Source organism: Limanda limanda, chromosome 12, assembly GCF_963576545.1.
Source record: "Limanda limanda chromosome 12, fLimLim1.1, whole genome shotgun sequence".
NCBI lineage: Eukaryota > Metazoa > Chordata > Actinopteri > Pleuronectiformes > Pleuronectidae > Limanda > Limanda limanda.
This window is the reverse complement of record NC_083647.1, coordinates 17897203-17914374: the sequence shown is the minus strand read 5'-3', so window position 1 is coordinate 17914374 and position 17172 is coordinate 17897203. Positions and strand designations below refer to the sequence as shown.

General features: G+C 42.2%; 3 protein-coding genes across 3 annotated transcripts; all 3 read left to right on the top strand.

Moving 5' to 3' along the window:
- The first annotated feature begins 1347 nt into the window (after positions 1-1347).
- LOC133015818 (inositol-3-phosphate synthase 1-A-like) lies at positions 1348-8140 on the top strand. The gene is made up of 11 exons (XM_061083092.1): positions 1348-1401; positions 1526-1650; positions 2287-2448; positions 3975-4104; positions 4272-4465; positions 4754-4903; positions 5510-5725; positions 6280-6444; positions 6536-6649; positions 7049-7266; positions 7456-8140. The coding sequence occupies exons 2-11, from the start codon at positions 1537-1539 to the stop codon at positions 7643-7645; spliced, it is 1653 nt and encodes a 550-aa protein (XP_060939075.1). The 5' UTR covers positions 1348-1401; positions 1526-1536; the 3' UTR covers positions 7646-8140.
- A 1027-nt stretch (positions 8141-9167) lies between these two features.
- On the top strand, positions 9168-12567 carry tpgs1 (tubulin polyglutamylase complex subunit 1). The gene is made up of 2 exons (XM_061082781.1): positions 9168-9511; positions 10964-12567. Exons 1-2 carry the CDS (start codon positions 9168-9170, stop codon positions 11607-11609), a joined length of 990 nt encoding a protein of 329 aa, XP_060938764.1. The 3' UTR covers positions 11610-12567.
- Positions 12568-12732: 165 nt separating this feature from the next.
- On the top strand, positions 12733-16285 carry LOC133015551 (uncharacterized). The gene is made up of 4 exons (XM_061082779.1): positions 12733-12940; positions 13892-14440; positions 14533-14693; positions 15350-16285. The coding sequence occupies exons 1-4, from the start codon at positions 12776-12778 to the stop codon at positions 15780-15782; spliced, it is 1308 nt and encodes a 435-aa protein (XP_060938762.1). The 5' UTR covers positions 12733-12775; the 3' UTR covers positions 15783-16285.
- The last annotated feature ends 887 nt before the right edge of the window (positions 16286-17172 follow it).

Sequence of the window (17172 nt, the reverse complement as noted above, 5' to 3'; positions counted from 1 at the left end):
CCTAAAACAGGCCTAACAACGCCCCTGCAATATTCCCTTTCATTTGCCTCAAGTAAACCTAAATTTAATCGTTAACAACTACAGATAGCCACATTCTGTAACTACCTGTACTTACAATTTCACTCCGTGCATCATTTACTATGAGCTAAACTCCTTGGCTGTAATCCTGCTGTCTTGATGAGAGACGTTACTTGGCAGAGTGAGAAACCCAGCGCAGCAGCGATGCAGACTCCCCAAGGTCCTAGTGCCCGGTATTTTATTGTTAAGTATGATGAGAGGCTATTGGATTGTAATTTGAAGGGGGAGAAAACCTACAAACCAGAAACACACTGACATATGTAGCATGTTAGAGTTATAAATAACTTGTCCATGTGTTAAACAATAGTTTAATTTAAAAAAAAAAAAAAAAAAAAAAAAAAAAATCCCAATAATTATTTGGGGGGGCTGAAGAACATTTTAGGGGGGCTTCAGCCCCTACGTACTCTTTCAGTATGAATCCTACGCACTCTTTTATAAATGAGACCCCTGGTCTGTAAATCTTGCATGGGAGATAGAATACTCTGTTTTTAATTTAGTTTACTTAATGGAAAGTGTCGTGTCACCATGGAAACAGAATTAAGTGACCGATCATGAATGGATTCAGGAACTTTTCTTAACTTTCATGTAAATGGCCTTGCTCCCTGCTCTCGGTGCAGTACTTTACACTAGACTCATTGATAATGTGGATAACAGCCTGTGTGAACATGTGTGAACATGCATGTGCTACAACATGCATGAACCATGAGCTGATCTGCAGCCTGACAACTGGCCCTGACGTGGTTGACATCCACGCGGGTTATATAAGAGGAAAGGAGCGCTGTGATTGGTCGGTGTCGGAGATGCTGTCGAGCAGCCGGAAGATTATCACTTCAGTACGCACGAGCTTTGCAGAGTTTAGCACAGCAGTATTCTGAGCAGGAGAAGACGAACACTGGACAACCCAGACACTGAAGCGAGAACCAGTCAGACTGTTTCCTCATCTACTACGACACGCCAAGGCGTCTCCAAGTGAAGGTGAGCCCTTTTTTGTGTTATTGCGTCAGAGGTGCGTAGTAAAAAAAAAATTACTCACTTGTCCATTTTCATTCTGGTCAATGACGACATAGCAAATACGTTGACTATTTCCTTCCGCTGTAAAATAGATATGTTCTGCGTGTGTTTCCATCACGTGACGCAGGCAGCGTGGTTCAGGGAGGAGGGTGTGTTCAGGAAACGCATTAACCGTTAGAGAGAGAGAGAGAGAGAGAGAGAGAGAGAGATAGAGAGAGTTTTGAATGAAATATGTGTCTCCTGTTTATTTCCAGAGAAAAGTTCTGCATGTGTTTCCATCATGTGACGCAGTCAGTGTGGTTCAGGGAGGAGGTACGTGTTCAGGAAACGCAGCATTAACCGTCTGAGAGAGAGAGAGGGGGGGGGGGGGGGGGAGACAGACAGACAAAGAGATAGAGAGTTTTGAATGAAATATGTGTCTCCTGTTTATTTCCAGTTTCTTCAGCCATGTCGGTGAACATTCATGTGAACAGCCCCAATGTGAAGTACACAGATACTCACATAGTGGCTCAGTATCCCTATCACACCTCTTCAGTAACCAGGGAGGGGAACAACCTGACGGTGAGCTTACTCTCTACGCAGTAGCCCATTGTCTCTTAACCACATGATTACACAGTAATCAGTAGTGAACACTGACTCATCAGCCCTTAATGAATGAAGCTATACTGACTACTCATCACGCCACAATGAGTGAAGTGATACTAGCTTCTCATCACGTCATAATGAATGAGGCAATACTGATTACTCATCACAACAGAATGAATACTCAAGTAATAATGTAAGAAGTAATAATTACCACAAAGTATTCATGCAACTGATTATACTTGTATGTATGTTCTATCATAGGAATTACTATACAGTACTCATGTAAAAAAAAAAATTATAATTACTATTGGGTTTTCGATTTAATATAAATATTTCATAATAAAATTAATTTAATAAAATAATAATTATAACAGAGTACTCATATTACAATAAAGTAAATTACTACAGAGTAGTCATGCAGAGTGTTCATGTAAAAACAAAATATAATGCTGAGTTGTCGGGTGATACATAATACTAGTACCCATGTGATACTGTTGTAAAGGTCAGTGTGATCCCATTCTAACGTAGTCTCTATTTTTGTGTATGTGTATGTGCATCCTGTACATTCTGTAAATACAATCTTCCCCTAACTCTGCTCCGTACGGGAAACAGGTGACCCCCAAAACCACCGAGATGACGTTTCGCACTGAGAAGCGTGTTCCCCGGCTTGGTGTGATGCTGGTGGGCTGGGGTGGCAACAACGGCACCACAGTCACAGCAGCTGTACTGGCCAACAAGCTGGGTCTCACCTGGAGGACAAAGACTGGAGTGAAGGTGAGCGGAGCAACACATGTGCCTGTGCAGATACAAACAAGGGATCAGCTGCTGGTTTACATACTATCGGGCGATCCACAGAACAATGTAACTTAGTATTTGTAATGCCTGGAGTTATAGGTGATATATGAGGCTTTTTCAGCTCTCCTTTCCTCTTGTGTGTCTTATACGTTTTTTGTGTATTTCAAAGTTCTGCAAAGTAAAAAAAAAAGCTCAAAGTCTTAGGTATAGGGAGATCTTCTTTCCAACAGAAAACACTGCCCCTGAAGCACACCTTGTCAATAGCCCAGCGGGTACTTAGACGCATTGTGACGCATTTGACTCCCTTTATTGGGGGTGGGGGGGGGGTTACAGACAGAGACTGAAAAGAGGAGCTGCATCAATGGACAGAATGAGGACAGCGGATTCTGAACATTAGAAGATGTGAACCTTTTCACGTAATAAACTAAATTAAAATGATGAACCTGAACATGAGCAGAATATGTATCCTGTAACTTCTGGATCCCAGGTAACTTCAAATACATTCATGTGTTGAAAAAGATGCAAACCGAGTTATCTTAAGACATTGGAAGGCGCCAGAAATTCCACAGGTAAAAGAATGGGTATGTGCAATGACTGAAACTGCATCCTATGAATGTATGCTTAGTAGATTGAGTGATGACAGGGAGGAGGGGGTGACCCCTTGGGACAAGTTTTGGAATTACATAAAGGTAAATAATGATCCCCACTAGGACTCTGGTTTTATTGTTTTGCTGTGTTTCTCCCAAGTGGGATCCAGTAATACTGTATACCTCAGCAACATGTCTATATGATGTATGCTATATCATGTATGGTGGGGTGTGCAGGTATGCAATGAAGGTATGAGTGGATATCATTATGTACTCACTTTGTTTTGTAATAGCTGCCTATTTTTGAGACAAATATGTGCAAAGTCTGTTATTAGAGTCAATTCTCAACCATATACTACTTGTTCCTGTATAAAGAAACATGTTTAATTTGCCATGTACCATGCCTAAGAAAAGTTTAATAAAAACTTAAGTTAAAAAAAAAAAAAAAAAGATGCAAACCACTGGAAAAAGAACTAAGCAAAAAGACACTTATGAGCTAAAATAGAAAACCACCACAGTTATTGTTTTTCGAAGTGTAATTTTTGAGGGGAAAAGGTTGAATGGTGACTAAAGCCTTTATAACCAGACTAAGACAAGATGTGGAAACCTGAGGCCAACACCAGTGAGTGAAGAGAGAGACTTCCAGTATATCGCCTGATACAGTGGTGGAGTCTCCTTAAAAGCAGATTTTTCGGACATGTTCAGTCGAGTGTTAAGAGCTTAACTGTTACTGCTCTCTGAGATTTCCCTTTATATGGACATAACACATTGTTACCTCTGTGACCTTGTTCCTGTGATTGCCATTTTTGCCATTTTTTCATTTGATTAATTTGTAATACACCTTAAAACCAGTCAAAATAATCTTAGAATCAATGAACTCACAGTGTTTTTCTCTCCTCTCTCTTCCTCATTCTTTAGAAAGCAAATTACTTCGGCTCCCTCCTGCAGGCTTCTTGTGTTTGCGTGGGATCAGGGCCTGAAGGCGACGTCAACGTGCCCTTTCGTGACCTCCTACCCATGGTGCACCCTGATGATATCGTCTTTGATGGTAGGGATAATTGTAGATTGAAACTGAGAAGTGAATGTGTGTGTATGTGAGTAGGCAAGTGAGAGTAAACAGCAGAATATTCTCACCTCAGAGCAGCTGTAGAGGCCAGAGCCCGTCCACCAAGAAGCACTTTTCTTTTTGACTTGAAGTATGTTTGTCTTTTTTAGGCTGGGATGTGTCCTCTATGGATCTGGGTTGTGCTATGGAGAGAGCTCAAGTTCTCGAATGGTCCTTACAAGAGCAGCTGCTACCACTCATGAGCCGCATGAAACCCAGACCGTCCATCTATATCCCAGACTTCATTGCTGCAAACCAAGAGAGCAGAGCTGACAATGTCCTCCCTGGGACCCTGGCAGAGCAGGTACTAGACTGTTTTTGAAGCACAAAAAGCACAGGAGTAAATTAATCATGAAAAAATAAATAATGATCACTGGTGCTTTTAATTATTCTATTAATGAAACATTAATAGAATAGTGAGTGAGCATGCACACCGACGGAGCCCTGGGTCTGGCTCTCTGGCTCTAAGTGGAATGCAGCCATCAATAATGCTATTAATTCCACTTGAGCTTTTCCTGATCTACAGCCTTCTATTCCACTCCAGACTGTTTTTGCTTCATTTTTTATTTAACTGAAATATACAAATCTCTAGATGGAGCGGATCAGAGCCGACATCAGGGACTTCCGCCTGTCGAGTGGTGTGGACAAAGTAATCGTTCTGTGGACAGCGAACACTGAGCGTTTCTGTGATATCATACCGGGGGTCAATGACACCGCCAAAAATCTGCTAGCTGCAATCCAGGTGAGACCAGAAGCCGCGAAGAGAGTTTGGCTCAGAAACGTCCAGATTCATAAAACATACGTACAAATCGTGACGCTGGATTTACTATGAAAGGCTTTAATTGTCCAGAATGTTGTTGTCCTGTAGACATAAATCATCCATACAACATTAAATTTCTCCCAATGCTGAGGACCAAACAGTAATCCTCCATCACATTTAGTGATTATGAAATCGCCGAGGATGAAGAGATTAACACTACCCTGTGTATTTGTGAATGAAATGCCATAATGAGTAAAAAGTCAGCTATTCCTTTTTATATCAGATCAGGGTGAGGCAAATTATGATTGATGCCTCTTGGTGGAGTTTTTATTTAATCTCAAATCTTCAGCAGGCTTGTACTGCTGTCAGCTACGATAATCGTCTATGTCACAGACTTATGATCTTCAGTAAATAACTAAATGTTTGATAGGCATAAAATCGACAATAGGCCGCACTCCGGAGATTAAATGAAGAGATTCTCAGGGTAAATGTAGCCCTGCGAGTTGAGCTTTCCTCTTTTGTGTAATATAATGATATGCTTGGTTATGGCCATTTTTCTGATTTATTTTTTCTTTCTATAACCATCAGACCGGAGCTGAGGTTTCTCCCTCCACTCTTTTTGCAGTGGCAAGCATACTGGAGGGCTGCGCTTACCTCAACGGTTCCCCGCAAAACACTTTTGTCCCAGGGGCCATCGAGCTGGCGATACAGAAGGGCGTGTTCATTGGAGGGGACGATTTCAAATCCGGTCAGACCAAGATCAAGTCAGTGCTGGTGGACTTCCTGGTCAGCGCAGGGATCAAGGTGACAGAAAGGATGCATGGAGGGAAGGAGGGTGGATTATTGAAGTAATGAATGGATCCTAAACAGACAGGGTCACTCCTCTGAAGGATTTGTAAAGTACAGGGGGTAATTGTACCTCAGGTACTACTTTTGAAATCACAAATATGATTACTAACTGGTGTTAGGCTGATCTTCAGCATAGTAATTGTCCTGATAACCACATAATTACCAGCTACTATGAAGGTTTAATGCACAGCACACCCCTCCAACCAACCTGAGTCAGCTGAAATACATTAAAGTCACTTGCTGCTGTTGAGGGTGCATGATAAAAAATTGTTAGTCCTTCCAGGCATCATCTACACCACTTATCCTCTAAGGGTGGCGCTGTTTGAAATTAATCAGAAGAACCTACGAGAAGTGGTGTCAGTAAAGGGTAATTGACTTCCTCTGACCGGGCATTAGACAAAAATAATATTTTACAAATGAAAAAATTCAGTAACATACAACAGTAACCACTAGCAACTTTTTTTATTTTCAAACAAAGACATCTGAACATGTTCCTATGCCTTCGACAGCCGACCGCGATCGTCAGCTACAACCACCTCGGCAACAACGATGGGAAAAACCTGTCTGCTCCGCAGCAGTTCCGCTCTAAGGAGATCTCCAAGAGCAACGTGGTGGACGACATGGTCCAGTCAAACCCCATCCTGTACCGGCCTGGAGAGAAGCCTGACCACTGTGTGAGTGACACAGACACAAAAAGAGAATGAGCTCCACGTGGACGAATGACAGAAAACAACTGATGGAACTTATCTCTGTGTGTTGTTTCAGGTGGTGATTAAGTATGTCCCTTATGTGGGGGACAGCAAGCGTGCCATGGACGAGTACACCTCTGAAATCATGATGGGCGGGCACAATACTATTGCTATGCACAACACCTGTGAGGTCGGTGGTCACTACTTTTTGTAATAAATGTGTCAGAAATGAACAAAATCTAAAAATGTCATAACCAAACATTTCTGACTTAAGAGTGCAAACTGCTGACTGCCCACTAAACATGCTGAGCTGTGCTCCTTTATCTGACTGTAGTTGAGGAGGAGGGGGCTCAGGAGCCAGAGTTTACTGTTAATCCTTCTTAGCAGGTCTTGGAGCTAAATTAAAGTTACAGTAAATCTGCGGGGCACTGACATAGTTATTTCATGTTTCAGGGGCAAACCTGTATTGACCGGCTACCATTTATTACATCACAAGATATAAAAATCTACTCAGTTTACATGAATTTCAATTGATAGTTTAATCCACAATGCAGAAGACTCATCTGTCATCTGTCTTTGATTGCAACAGGATTCTCTGCTCGCCAGCCCCATCATCCTGGACCTGGTGATCCTAACAGAGCTTTGTCAGCGTGTGACTGTGCGGCCTCAGGGGGAGGAGGACTTCCAGTCCTTCCACAGTGTCTTGGCACTACTCTCCTTCCTCTGCAAGGCCCCACTGGTCCCAAAAGGCACTCCAATCATCAATGCCTTCCACAGCCAGAGAGCCTGCATAGAAAACGTTATGAGGTGTGGTTCCCTTCCACTTGAAGGCATTGGTTTTCTTTACCTAAGGCTGCCTTACACAATTTTAATAAAATTATAACATTCAATAGAAGAGAGATACTTTATATGACCGTGGCCAGGGTACAGGTGTGAAATTCTAGTGTTAATTTTGTGGCAGAAATTGACGCAAGACTACCTCCTTGTCTTTTCCAGAGCGTGCATTGGCCTCCCTCCTCAGAATCACATGCTTCTGGAGCACAAGCTGAAGAGAAACTTCCTGCCTCCACCTTCCACCTACATCAACGGAGAAGTAGCGGCTAAGAAAAAAGCCATCTTCACAAACGGGATCCACAGTTCAACAAATGGCTTCCATGCACATGATGAGGATGCATGTGAAATATGATTACAGACACAATACTACATTCCTAAATACAACGGTAACTGAAACAAAATGAAAACCTTGTTTGTAAAAGATCAAGGGCCCTTATTGATCAAGCTGTCATCACAAAAAACAAGCTGCTATCAACTTGACATTTAGGTGAGATGCATTTAATATGATGGGTATTCGGAGCATGTTGTCCTGTTAGAGATAGACATGGTTTTACGCAGAATTAACCATTTAATGGTTTTAACAGATACATTTTGTATTATTTTAGTTTTTTTTTTTGTAGGTGTTTGTACCTTTATTCAAGCTCTAATTCATCTTCAGTAAATTAATGTACTGTAGATTTTCTTGATGAATGAGTGGCATCTTTGTATCTTGTGTTACTGTCTATCATTGCCTGTTTGCTTTCTCCAAATGTTTTTGTGAAGCTGAAATGTAATGTTAAAGAGTAACTTGGCTTACTTATATTCAGCCATCTATTTTCTGTTGTTTGTGGTTGACAGGTCAAGCATTCTAAATACTAATACAAAATAAACATTTAGGTATTGTTGTTTGAAGTGATATGAATTATTGTGGTTGGTCTTTTTAATTCAACTTTCCTCCTACTTAGCAATTTGTGAAGTTCAGATATGCGTTCTGTGTGACTGGGTAATTAAAGGTAAATAAATAAATGGGTAAATACATGTTTAGGCATACAAAACATGGTAATGAGCAAAAAGATCATATTAAACAAATGTGAATTAATCTTTTTTGACTTACTATCAAAATGATAAGAGAAGCCAAAAATCTTATTTGATGAATAAAAAAAATATTTTATAAAAGGTAACAATTTTAGGGACGGGTTAAGATTTTAAAATAAAAAGACAGAAGTCAAAACTTTTCATGTAGTTAGTCATATGTTACATTTTTCTTTATCTCATAATTGTACCTTGTTTGGTCATGGTCTAATCTTGAATCCTTAATTTTTATCAATTACTCACCATTGTGTTTTGACTCAGAAAGCCTGTAAACATGTATTTGTATAATTGTTGACTAGACGTTTCAGGAGAGTGACAGGAATGAGTCATGGGAGTATTATAAGAGCGTAAAAGACAATTTAATTATATTATTTTATTTTATTTTACATTATGTTACAGCTATGGAATGAGTCCAGTTTGACCCAGGGGACCAGGAACCACTTGGTTTACTCCATAGACATATATAAAGACTAGATGTCTCGTTCGACGGAGCCGGACGTCACCACATGGCGGCCATCTTGCTACGGGGCAGCTGGCTCACCCATAACATTGTGTTGGTAGTGGTAAATAACCATAACTTTCTCAATTTTCAACCGATTTTGAAACGGTCTGGTTTGTTATAAACGTCAGATATGTAGTTATGACCCTGCATAAATTATTTATTTATTTTAGAAAATAACATAATTATTCATAAGTATGCAGTGCCATGCACCTCTCCCTGAAATAAACTGCTCCGTTTCCTGTTTCCGGCCGCTCTTCCACCACTTCCGCTGCCGTTGCTGCGACACGGGATGTCAACATCAATGGCGGACAAAGACAAACGCCGGCCCGGGCTGGCTCCCCCCGCGATGCCCGAGGGCAAAGCCACCAAGTCGGACAGCGACAGGGAGTTCCTGTCGCAGGCCGGTGTGGGGGAGCTGCTCCGCGGCGCCATCTTGAAGATGGTGGAGGCCAGGTCGGACGATCCCATCGGCTTCCTCGCCGACCACTTCTGCAACCTCTCCTCCTCCATGACGGAGGGCGGCTCGGCGGGGGGCTGCGACCCGGAGCCGCTGAGCAAGGCACCACCGCTCAGCGCAGGCGCCCAGGAGCAGCAGCATCTCAACCGGGCGCTGTGGCACCTGCGGCTGGCGCATCACTCCCAGAGGTTCACGGTCCAAACACTGTGGTTGTACAGGGGATCCGGGGGGTTCCATTATACAGGGTTCCTACGGTCATGAAAAGCCTGGAAAAGTCATGGAATTGTAAAATGTTTATTTCCAGGCCTGGAAAAGTGCTTGAAAAAAGTCATGGAAATTTGTTATATTCATATTTTTATGTCGTTCATTTACGCTGAGTTTTAAATAATTCATATGCTTTTAAAAGAAATATACGCTCAAAATATAAATGCAAGCATACTCTCTCATACTTATTGAAAAGTTCGGTGGGGAAGCAGGCGGGATAATGCACTATGCCATGGAAGTGTAGATTGAACCATGCTTGGCTACAAATGGAAAAGTACATGCCATGGGTTACAACAGACTAAGACCTTAATCAAACTACTGTCTCATTAATTTGTCTAATTCAAGGTATACTGTATGCTTTGAAATTCTCATTGTTAGCTTAAATACTAAATTTGGTCACTTTTTCATGTTTACACTGAGATCTCACAAAATGTTTGGTCATGGAAATTTGGTTTAAAGTTATTGAAAAGTCATGGAAATCCATTGGTCAAAATGTGTATGAACCCTGATTATAGATGCAACATTCTGTCACTCACCCACTTTGACATGAACCACATATTCTAACAGGACACAGCCCTGACGTATTTCTACCATTGAATTCAGCTTGACACTAGTTAACCTGGCCTTGTGTCAAAGTTAAAAAACGGATGTAAAGGTATGATTGTTATAAATAATAAAAATTTATTTTAGTGCACACTAGAAGAATGCCGTCACTGGCAGGTAATATTTCATCTGACCCCTTTCTTGTTTTATTCGAGGAATATCAGCTTCTGCCATCTAACAGAAGATTAAAGTCCCACAATCACATCCTGCATCAAAGGCTACTATTGACTTGACTGTATTGGTAACAACCTGCTGGCTAGTAATAATTAATAATACAGATTAATAATACATGTTTAAACTGTTTTGAGGAACAAACTCTTCAACCTTTGTCTGTCACTACTGATCTTATCTGCCAATGTGAGAGATATTTACAGTAACATCACCAATTAATATAATGTGAACAGACTTCTGTTGGTTCAGTGATAAATGACAAATTGAAAAAATTAGAAAGAAACATCTTATTCTGGAAATGGTGTCCCCGTACCTGTACATAATCCACAGCGCTCCCCGTTTGTTTAAAAATTACAAAACACAAATTGGATAATTAGGGTGGAAGATATGATACCTTTATTTTAAAAAATAAACAAGGATTGAAAATGTTACAGGGTATTCTACTATTTTAGAGACTGAAGATAACGATTTATGCTATTTATAAATATGTCATTGTGGTACAGGTTACCAGAGTTACCAGTTAACAAAGGTTGATTTGCTTCTAAATGCGTCCGACTAAACTATGATTTTCACGCTGATTCCATTTCTCATTTTAAACCCAGATCTGCCTTCAGCAACAACGTCCGCGTGGCCTTCGACCTCCTAAACCTCACCGGGCCCCAAAGACATCCAGGGGAGGCTCCTGAAGGCCCAGACGGCTCCTGCACCGAGAGCCCCACAGGAGGAGGAGGAGGAGGGGTGAGAGGAGGCCTCTACTCCCAGACTCTGCAGTGTCTATGCAGTGAAGGTGGCGTCCCTGCCTCCACCTCCGCTCCACTCCTCCGACGACTCCACTGCCAAGACCACGAGGCTGTCCCTTACGACATCTTCCGACACGGCGTGCTCACGTGTGCCGTCTTCTCGGACTACATCCGGCAGGCCCAGAGGCTTTACGCCGAGGTGTGCTGCCCAGACAACGGGCCCGCCTCCCGGGCGCTGTGCCTGGCCGTGCTGGGCACCCTGAAGGAAGCTCTGGAGACGTCCCAGGGCTGTGATGCAAACTGCTGCGTTAACGCCAACAACTCCTGTCTGGAGGCCAACGTGAAGGCCATACGCTACCTGAAGGCCAGCGCCAATATCTCTCCCTGCAAGCTCGCTCAGGCTATGTCTGGAGCGCAGCTGCGGGGTCCGGGCGGCGACATGGACGCTAAGGAGTTTGAGAATGCAGCGGCTGAGCTCTTTATCACTCGAGTCAAAGTTGTGTCCTAGGTCTCCTCTCTGTGTTCACAGTTATGAATGTACAGCCATGTTATAGAGTAAATCATTATCCTGTGTGCACCTACTACTGTCACAACAAAATATAAGGAGAATGCAGGATGAAGGAAAATAGTTGTTTATTCAAAATGTACAGTAATATAATCAACACCAGAATGAACTTAAGATATTATGGGATCAGTTAAGTCAGTAGTGAGGGTTCATGTATGCATGAATGTGGGATGAGAAAGATGTTGGATGCATGAACACAAAATAATGTGCTGGGGCGGGTCCTGGCCAGAAAAGGCCATTTCTTATAGGACGGTTCTTCCAACCAAAGTCATCAACCAGACTCCCCCCTCTGGATACTTGCCTCACAAAGGAAACAAAACATACTGAGGGGATTAGCATAACAAAAAAGATGGGCCAAAGGCTAATGTCTCCATAAGACCCACAGATATTACCTCCTCTCTGGATATCACTGTTTGTCTTGAGCTTATTAATGTCAACAACATCTGCTGTGGCCACACAGGCAGCTGCTGTGCCGTGTGGAGGACAGGACGTACCTCGGTTAGACTAAATAGATTCATTGAATTCAGCATTTGTCCCGACGGCTTCAACCTTTGTTCAGTGTTTTCACTGACGTGCTCAGTTAATAAAGTATGTACAATACATCTGCTGCAGTCCAGCACAACAGCCTTGTATGAGATTCTCTTTGAAGATACAACATTTCAAGGTTTTGTTGAGACTGTCAGTGATGTTGAGTAAACTGGTCTGTGCTATCTAAGCTTATATAACATTTTGTAATAGAAACAGGAGCCAGTCACATGTGCTGTCCTTGGGGGTGTCTCTGTCCCCCCCGACCCCCAATAAAGCACCAGCGGTGTAGATTGTGTATGGACACGATGATGGACTAGTATTTTTATTTCATTGTATTTATTTTCTGCTTCTGCTATATTTCATTGCTTCTCACCAGGACCTCTGTACTTAGTTTCATGTACCTCATGTTTTGCAATGACAATAAATCTTGAATCTTTGAAACACATGCTTTTCGTCAGCCACTAGATGGCAGCACCATCATGTGGTCAGAGTCAGAGAAACCGGAAAGAAATCCGGAAGTACACAAGCGACACATGAGCTCCCGTGTTTATCTGTCAGTGGATGTGGTGTGTTTGTGAAACATGGCGGAAGAGGAGCAGCTGCTCTCCCTCATGTTCCTCTTGACCTTCGTGCTTCAGAAGCGACGCAGAGACATAAACGACGCACACGTCCAGAGGCGCAGTGAGATCCAGAGACGCATCCGACACAGACAGTACTTCTTCCAGAGACAGAGGAGGATGCTGCTGGTCAGTCCCTCCATCTTCCATCCCCTCTTCCTCCCAGAGGAATCAGACTCACCTGGAAAACCGCCCCCATCACACAGTGGCTGCACAACGTTTCCACCTTTTATATGTACACTTTATTACCTGGATTTTAAAACTCAGGGGCTATATTTACCATTTTCTCACCAATCTACAACCAATTACAAGAATGTGAATGATAATAATCATTTCAACAATGACATTAATCAATTATCACAAGCTGATATTCTTATTTACAAAGGTTAGATGGACTCAGCGGTCACGTGGAGTAGGGCTATTGAAATAATCATCATTTCAATATTTCTGATGATTTAGTTATTTCTTACACATTTCATGAGAGATTTCTGCTCCTGAGTGAAGCTGTAAAACTCTTATTTATAGGCAGAGAATGCAAAAACACTTTAAAACATTAAAACCCATCTTGAAATATTCTTCCTTACTGTGCTTGCAAAATGACTAAGAATTAAATCAATATATATTAAATGTGTTCTGTGTTGATTTTGCGATATTTATTGTTTAATTCCCAGCCATAACATGGAGTGTAACAACATACGCAGACCTGCATCTAACAACTAATGTCAACATCGATTTTAATCAGCCAATTATCTTCTCAGTAAATCCATCAATTCTTATACAGTATATTCCGATAGAAGCTGAAACCATTGTTATGGTAAAAAAAAAAAAAGTAATGATGATTAATCAGGAGTATTACAAGTATACAAACGACCAACAGTGATAAAGTATAGAGTATGTCCATTTAAATATAAGGTGATATATTATGAAAAGTCACCTTTCAGCTTGAAAGGAACTGAATTAAACATTTCCCCTTTTAGGAGAAAAAGCAGAATGTTTTATATAAATTATAGTATCAGTCGACAAAGTGGTTTATTCAAAGTGAAAAAAATCTGTTTATCTGTTTTATCTTTCTCTTACCAGATGATGATAGCAGGAGGTATCCGCTCCAACGTCCGCATCCGCACTCGTCCCTGGACCACCACTGCAAGCACTGATTGGTGGGAGCGGGTGGTGATGACAGAATTCCAGCCCTCTGATTGGCTGGATAAGTTCCGTATGAGCCAGGAGACGTTCTTTCACCTCTGTGACAAACTGAGGCCCCGTCTGGCTCGCCAGGACACCAGCTTCCGTCTGGCGCTGCCGGTGGAGAAGCGTGTCGCTGTGGCGTTGTGGCGCCTGGCATCGAACATCGAGTACCGCACCATCAGCACGCTGTTCGGCGTGGGGAAGTCCACCGTGTGCCGATGTGTTAGAGACATGTGTCACGCCATTGTGGGGCTCCTCAGCTCCATCTACCTGCGGCCCCCCAATGAGCGGGAGCTGGAGGACTCAGCCCAACTCTTCCTGAACAACTTGGGCTTCCCCCACTGTGCTGCTGCCATAGCAACCCTCCACACAGCTATCATCACTCCATCAAACAATGCGTCTGACTATGCTAACCCTGCCGGCTGGCTCTCAGTACTGTCTCAGGTAGAAAAGGAACCTGCATCCATGCTGCTGCAAGTCGTCGTCCTGCATTAGATTTTTATTTCTCGCCTCTCGCTGTGTCTCTGCTGTTTCAGGTGGCCGTCAGTGGTCGGGGGCAGTTCTGGGATGTATGTGCCAGTTTCCCAGGTGGAACAGACCCAGCTGAAATCTTACAGAGTTCATCACTGTGGACCACAGCCGCAGAGGGTGGACTGTCGCCTGCCCCACTACCTGTCTTCATGGGAAGACCACTTAGGTAAAATTAAAGCCACTGGCGCAACTGTTGCATCAGGATCTATTTCAGTACCAAGTTATTACCATTTTACAGACATTTAAAATAATATAAATGTCGGAGAAGTACATTTTTCATCTTTTTCCATTTTCCTGGTCACCTTGAATGGTGTCTAGCATTAAGGCTTGTATAACCAGATAACACATACAAACACATTTTATATACTGATTTAATGTCAAACGTTCTGGCCCGAGCTGCACTGTTTTCAAAACTTACTGTTGGGTTTAAATTTGTGCAAAAGCAATGAGATTGACACAAAATTAAACCTACTCACTGCCATTTTAAAGGTTTTCTAAAAGCTTAGTTGAATTCACAGTTATGCTGAGTCGACCAAAAGGATGTGGGAAAAATAAAGTTCAGAGTTTGGAGATAATGAGGAAGGCGGAGGGGCCACACACTTCACTGAAGCTTCTTTCAGACATGCACTAAATAAATTACATTTTCCTGAACTATTCCAGCTGCCTTTTATATCTCTCTGCTAACTGAACCTAAAGAGGATGTTGTCACGCTTCTATCAAACATTTAAATTTAAATGAATTAATATCTGGATATTCATACCAAAAGTCTTCTAGTCTGTGTTTTCAGGCCGTAACTGACTAATAAACATCTGTAATGCCCAGGTATGTGCTGCTGGGCGAGGCCTGTTACCCCCTCCAGAGCTGGCTGATGAAGCCTTACCCTGAGCAAAGAGGCAGAGGGGCAATTCACGCTGCACTGACGGAGCCACAGCGGCTCTTTAACCGTCGGCTCTCCAGAGCGCACCGTGTGGCCGATGAGGCTCTGCTAAGACTGAGGGCGCGCTGGCAGTGTCTGAGCAAGAGGAACGACTGTGGCCTGGACGTGGTGCCCACTATGATCCTGGCGTGCTGCATTCTGCACAACATATGCGAGTCCCACGGTGATGCCTTCATGGCGGAGTGGCTGGCGGAGGTGGCCGAGTCAGAGAGCCCACAGCCCAGCCACAAGCAGCTCCTGTCCACCAGTGTGGAGCAAGGTCAGGGTGAGGAGGTCCGGCACCTCTTCAGTGACTATTTTCAACATTTGAATATCTGATCAAGGACTTATACTATTTTAAAAAAAAACATGTAAACCATCGTACTGTTTTGTGCTCGTGCTGTAGAGATGGCTGTGTCACTCAGTCACTTGTTCTGCCAGTCCAGTGTTACCATGTAGCTTTATGCTAATTGTAGCCAGGCATATTGACAACATGAGCATACATCTCAAACCACAGTAGAACCTGTCTGCTCTTCACTATCACAAATTACAGTTCAGACCCATTTTATTCAAGACATCTGATTATTTTATGTCCTCAAATCATGAAGAATCCAGGGGAGAAAAAGCCTTCTCATTCAGGCTGAATCACGTCTTGCCTCTGGTGCCACCTTCCGTCCAAACTTCACGTTTTATCTTACAACAGGGAAATTGTTTTCTTCCCATTTTCATTTTAAATCTATCGAAAACCTTTTCTCTTTTATTCTGTAATTAAACTTTTTATGTGTCCTCTCTTATTTTATTCTAATGACTTGATACGTATTTAAAGTACTTACTTATGTAGAATCCAGATCCTATTTGGTCCGATTTTTATTTTCCAGCTTTCCACTGCCTTCAATTTTATCAAATCTAACACAATAATGGATACTACACTTAAGTGACAAGTCTTAGCGTTAGTTTGTGTAGATTTACATCAGTGTAGACACATCTGTACACTTTTAACAACAAATTGCAAGTGTTCAAAGGTGATTCAACCTTTTTCAGATTCAAAGGAGGAAACCTATCGAGTTTTGGTGAGGATCCGCATCAGGGAGCAGATTTTGCAAGAGGGGCGTTTTTCAACATTTTTGTTTCTAGGGAAATCTTTATTTTATGTATGTTCGTAATTTAGGGGACTGATATTTATGAGTGTGTAAATTGGTGCATCTTAAATTAATTTAAAGGTCCTATGTGTAATATTTAGGTGAAAGGGATCCATTGGCAGAAATTGAATATAAAATAAACCCTAATGTGTTTCATCTAAATTGTACTATTTGTTTTCTTTACCCTAGAATGGACCCTTTATATTTGAATAATGTGTATTCACATAGGGACCAGGTCCTCTCTACAGAGGGCGCCATGTTTTTTACAGTAGCCCAGACTGGACAAACTAAACACCTTTTGAGTTGTTATGACAACTGAAGACTACCACAGGTTCTCTTTCATGTTTCATCGAGGATGAGGGGAGGGGTATTCAGCAACTTCACCACTAACTGTCACTAGATCTTTCACACTGAACCTTGAAGGGGACTACTACTGAGTGTCATTTTGAGTTTTATTTCTCAACATGCTGAGGCTCTGAACCTTAAGAAGCGATGGATGGATGGTGGAGTTACGCTTCCTAGGGAATTTGTGAGTGGTTTCAATGTTGTTCAGGCTCAAAAGAGTTCAGGTTCTCACTATTAAACCTGAG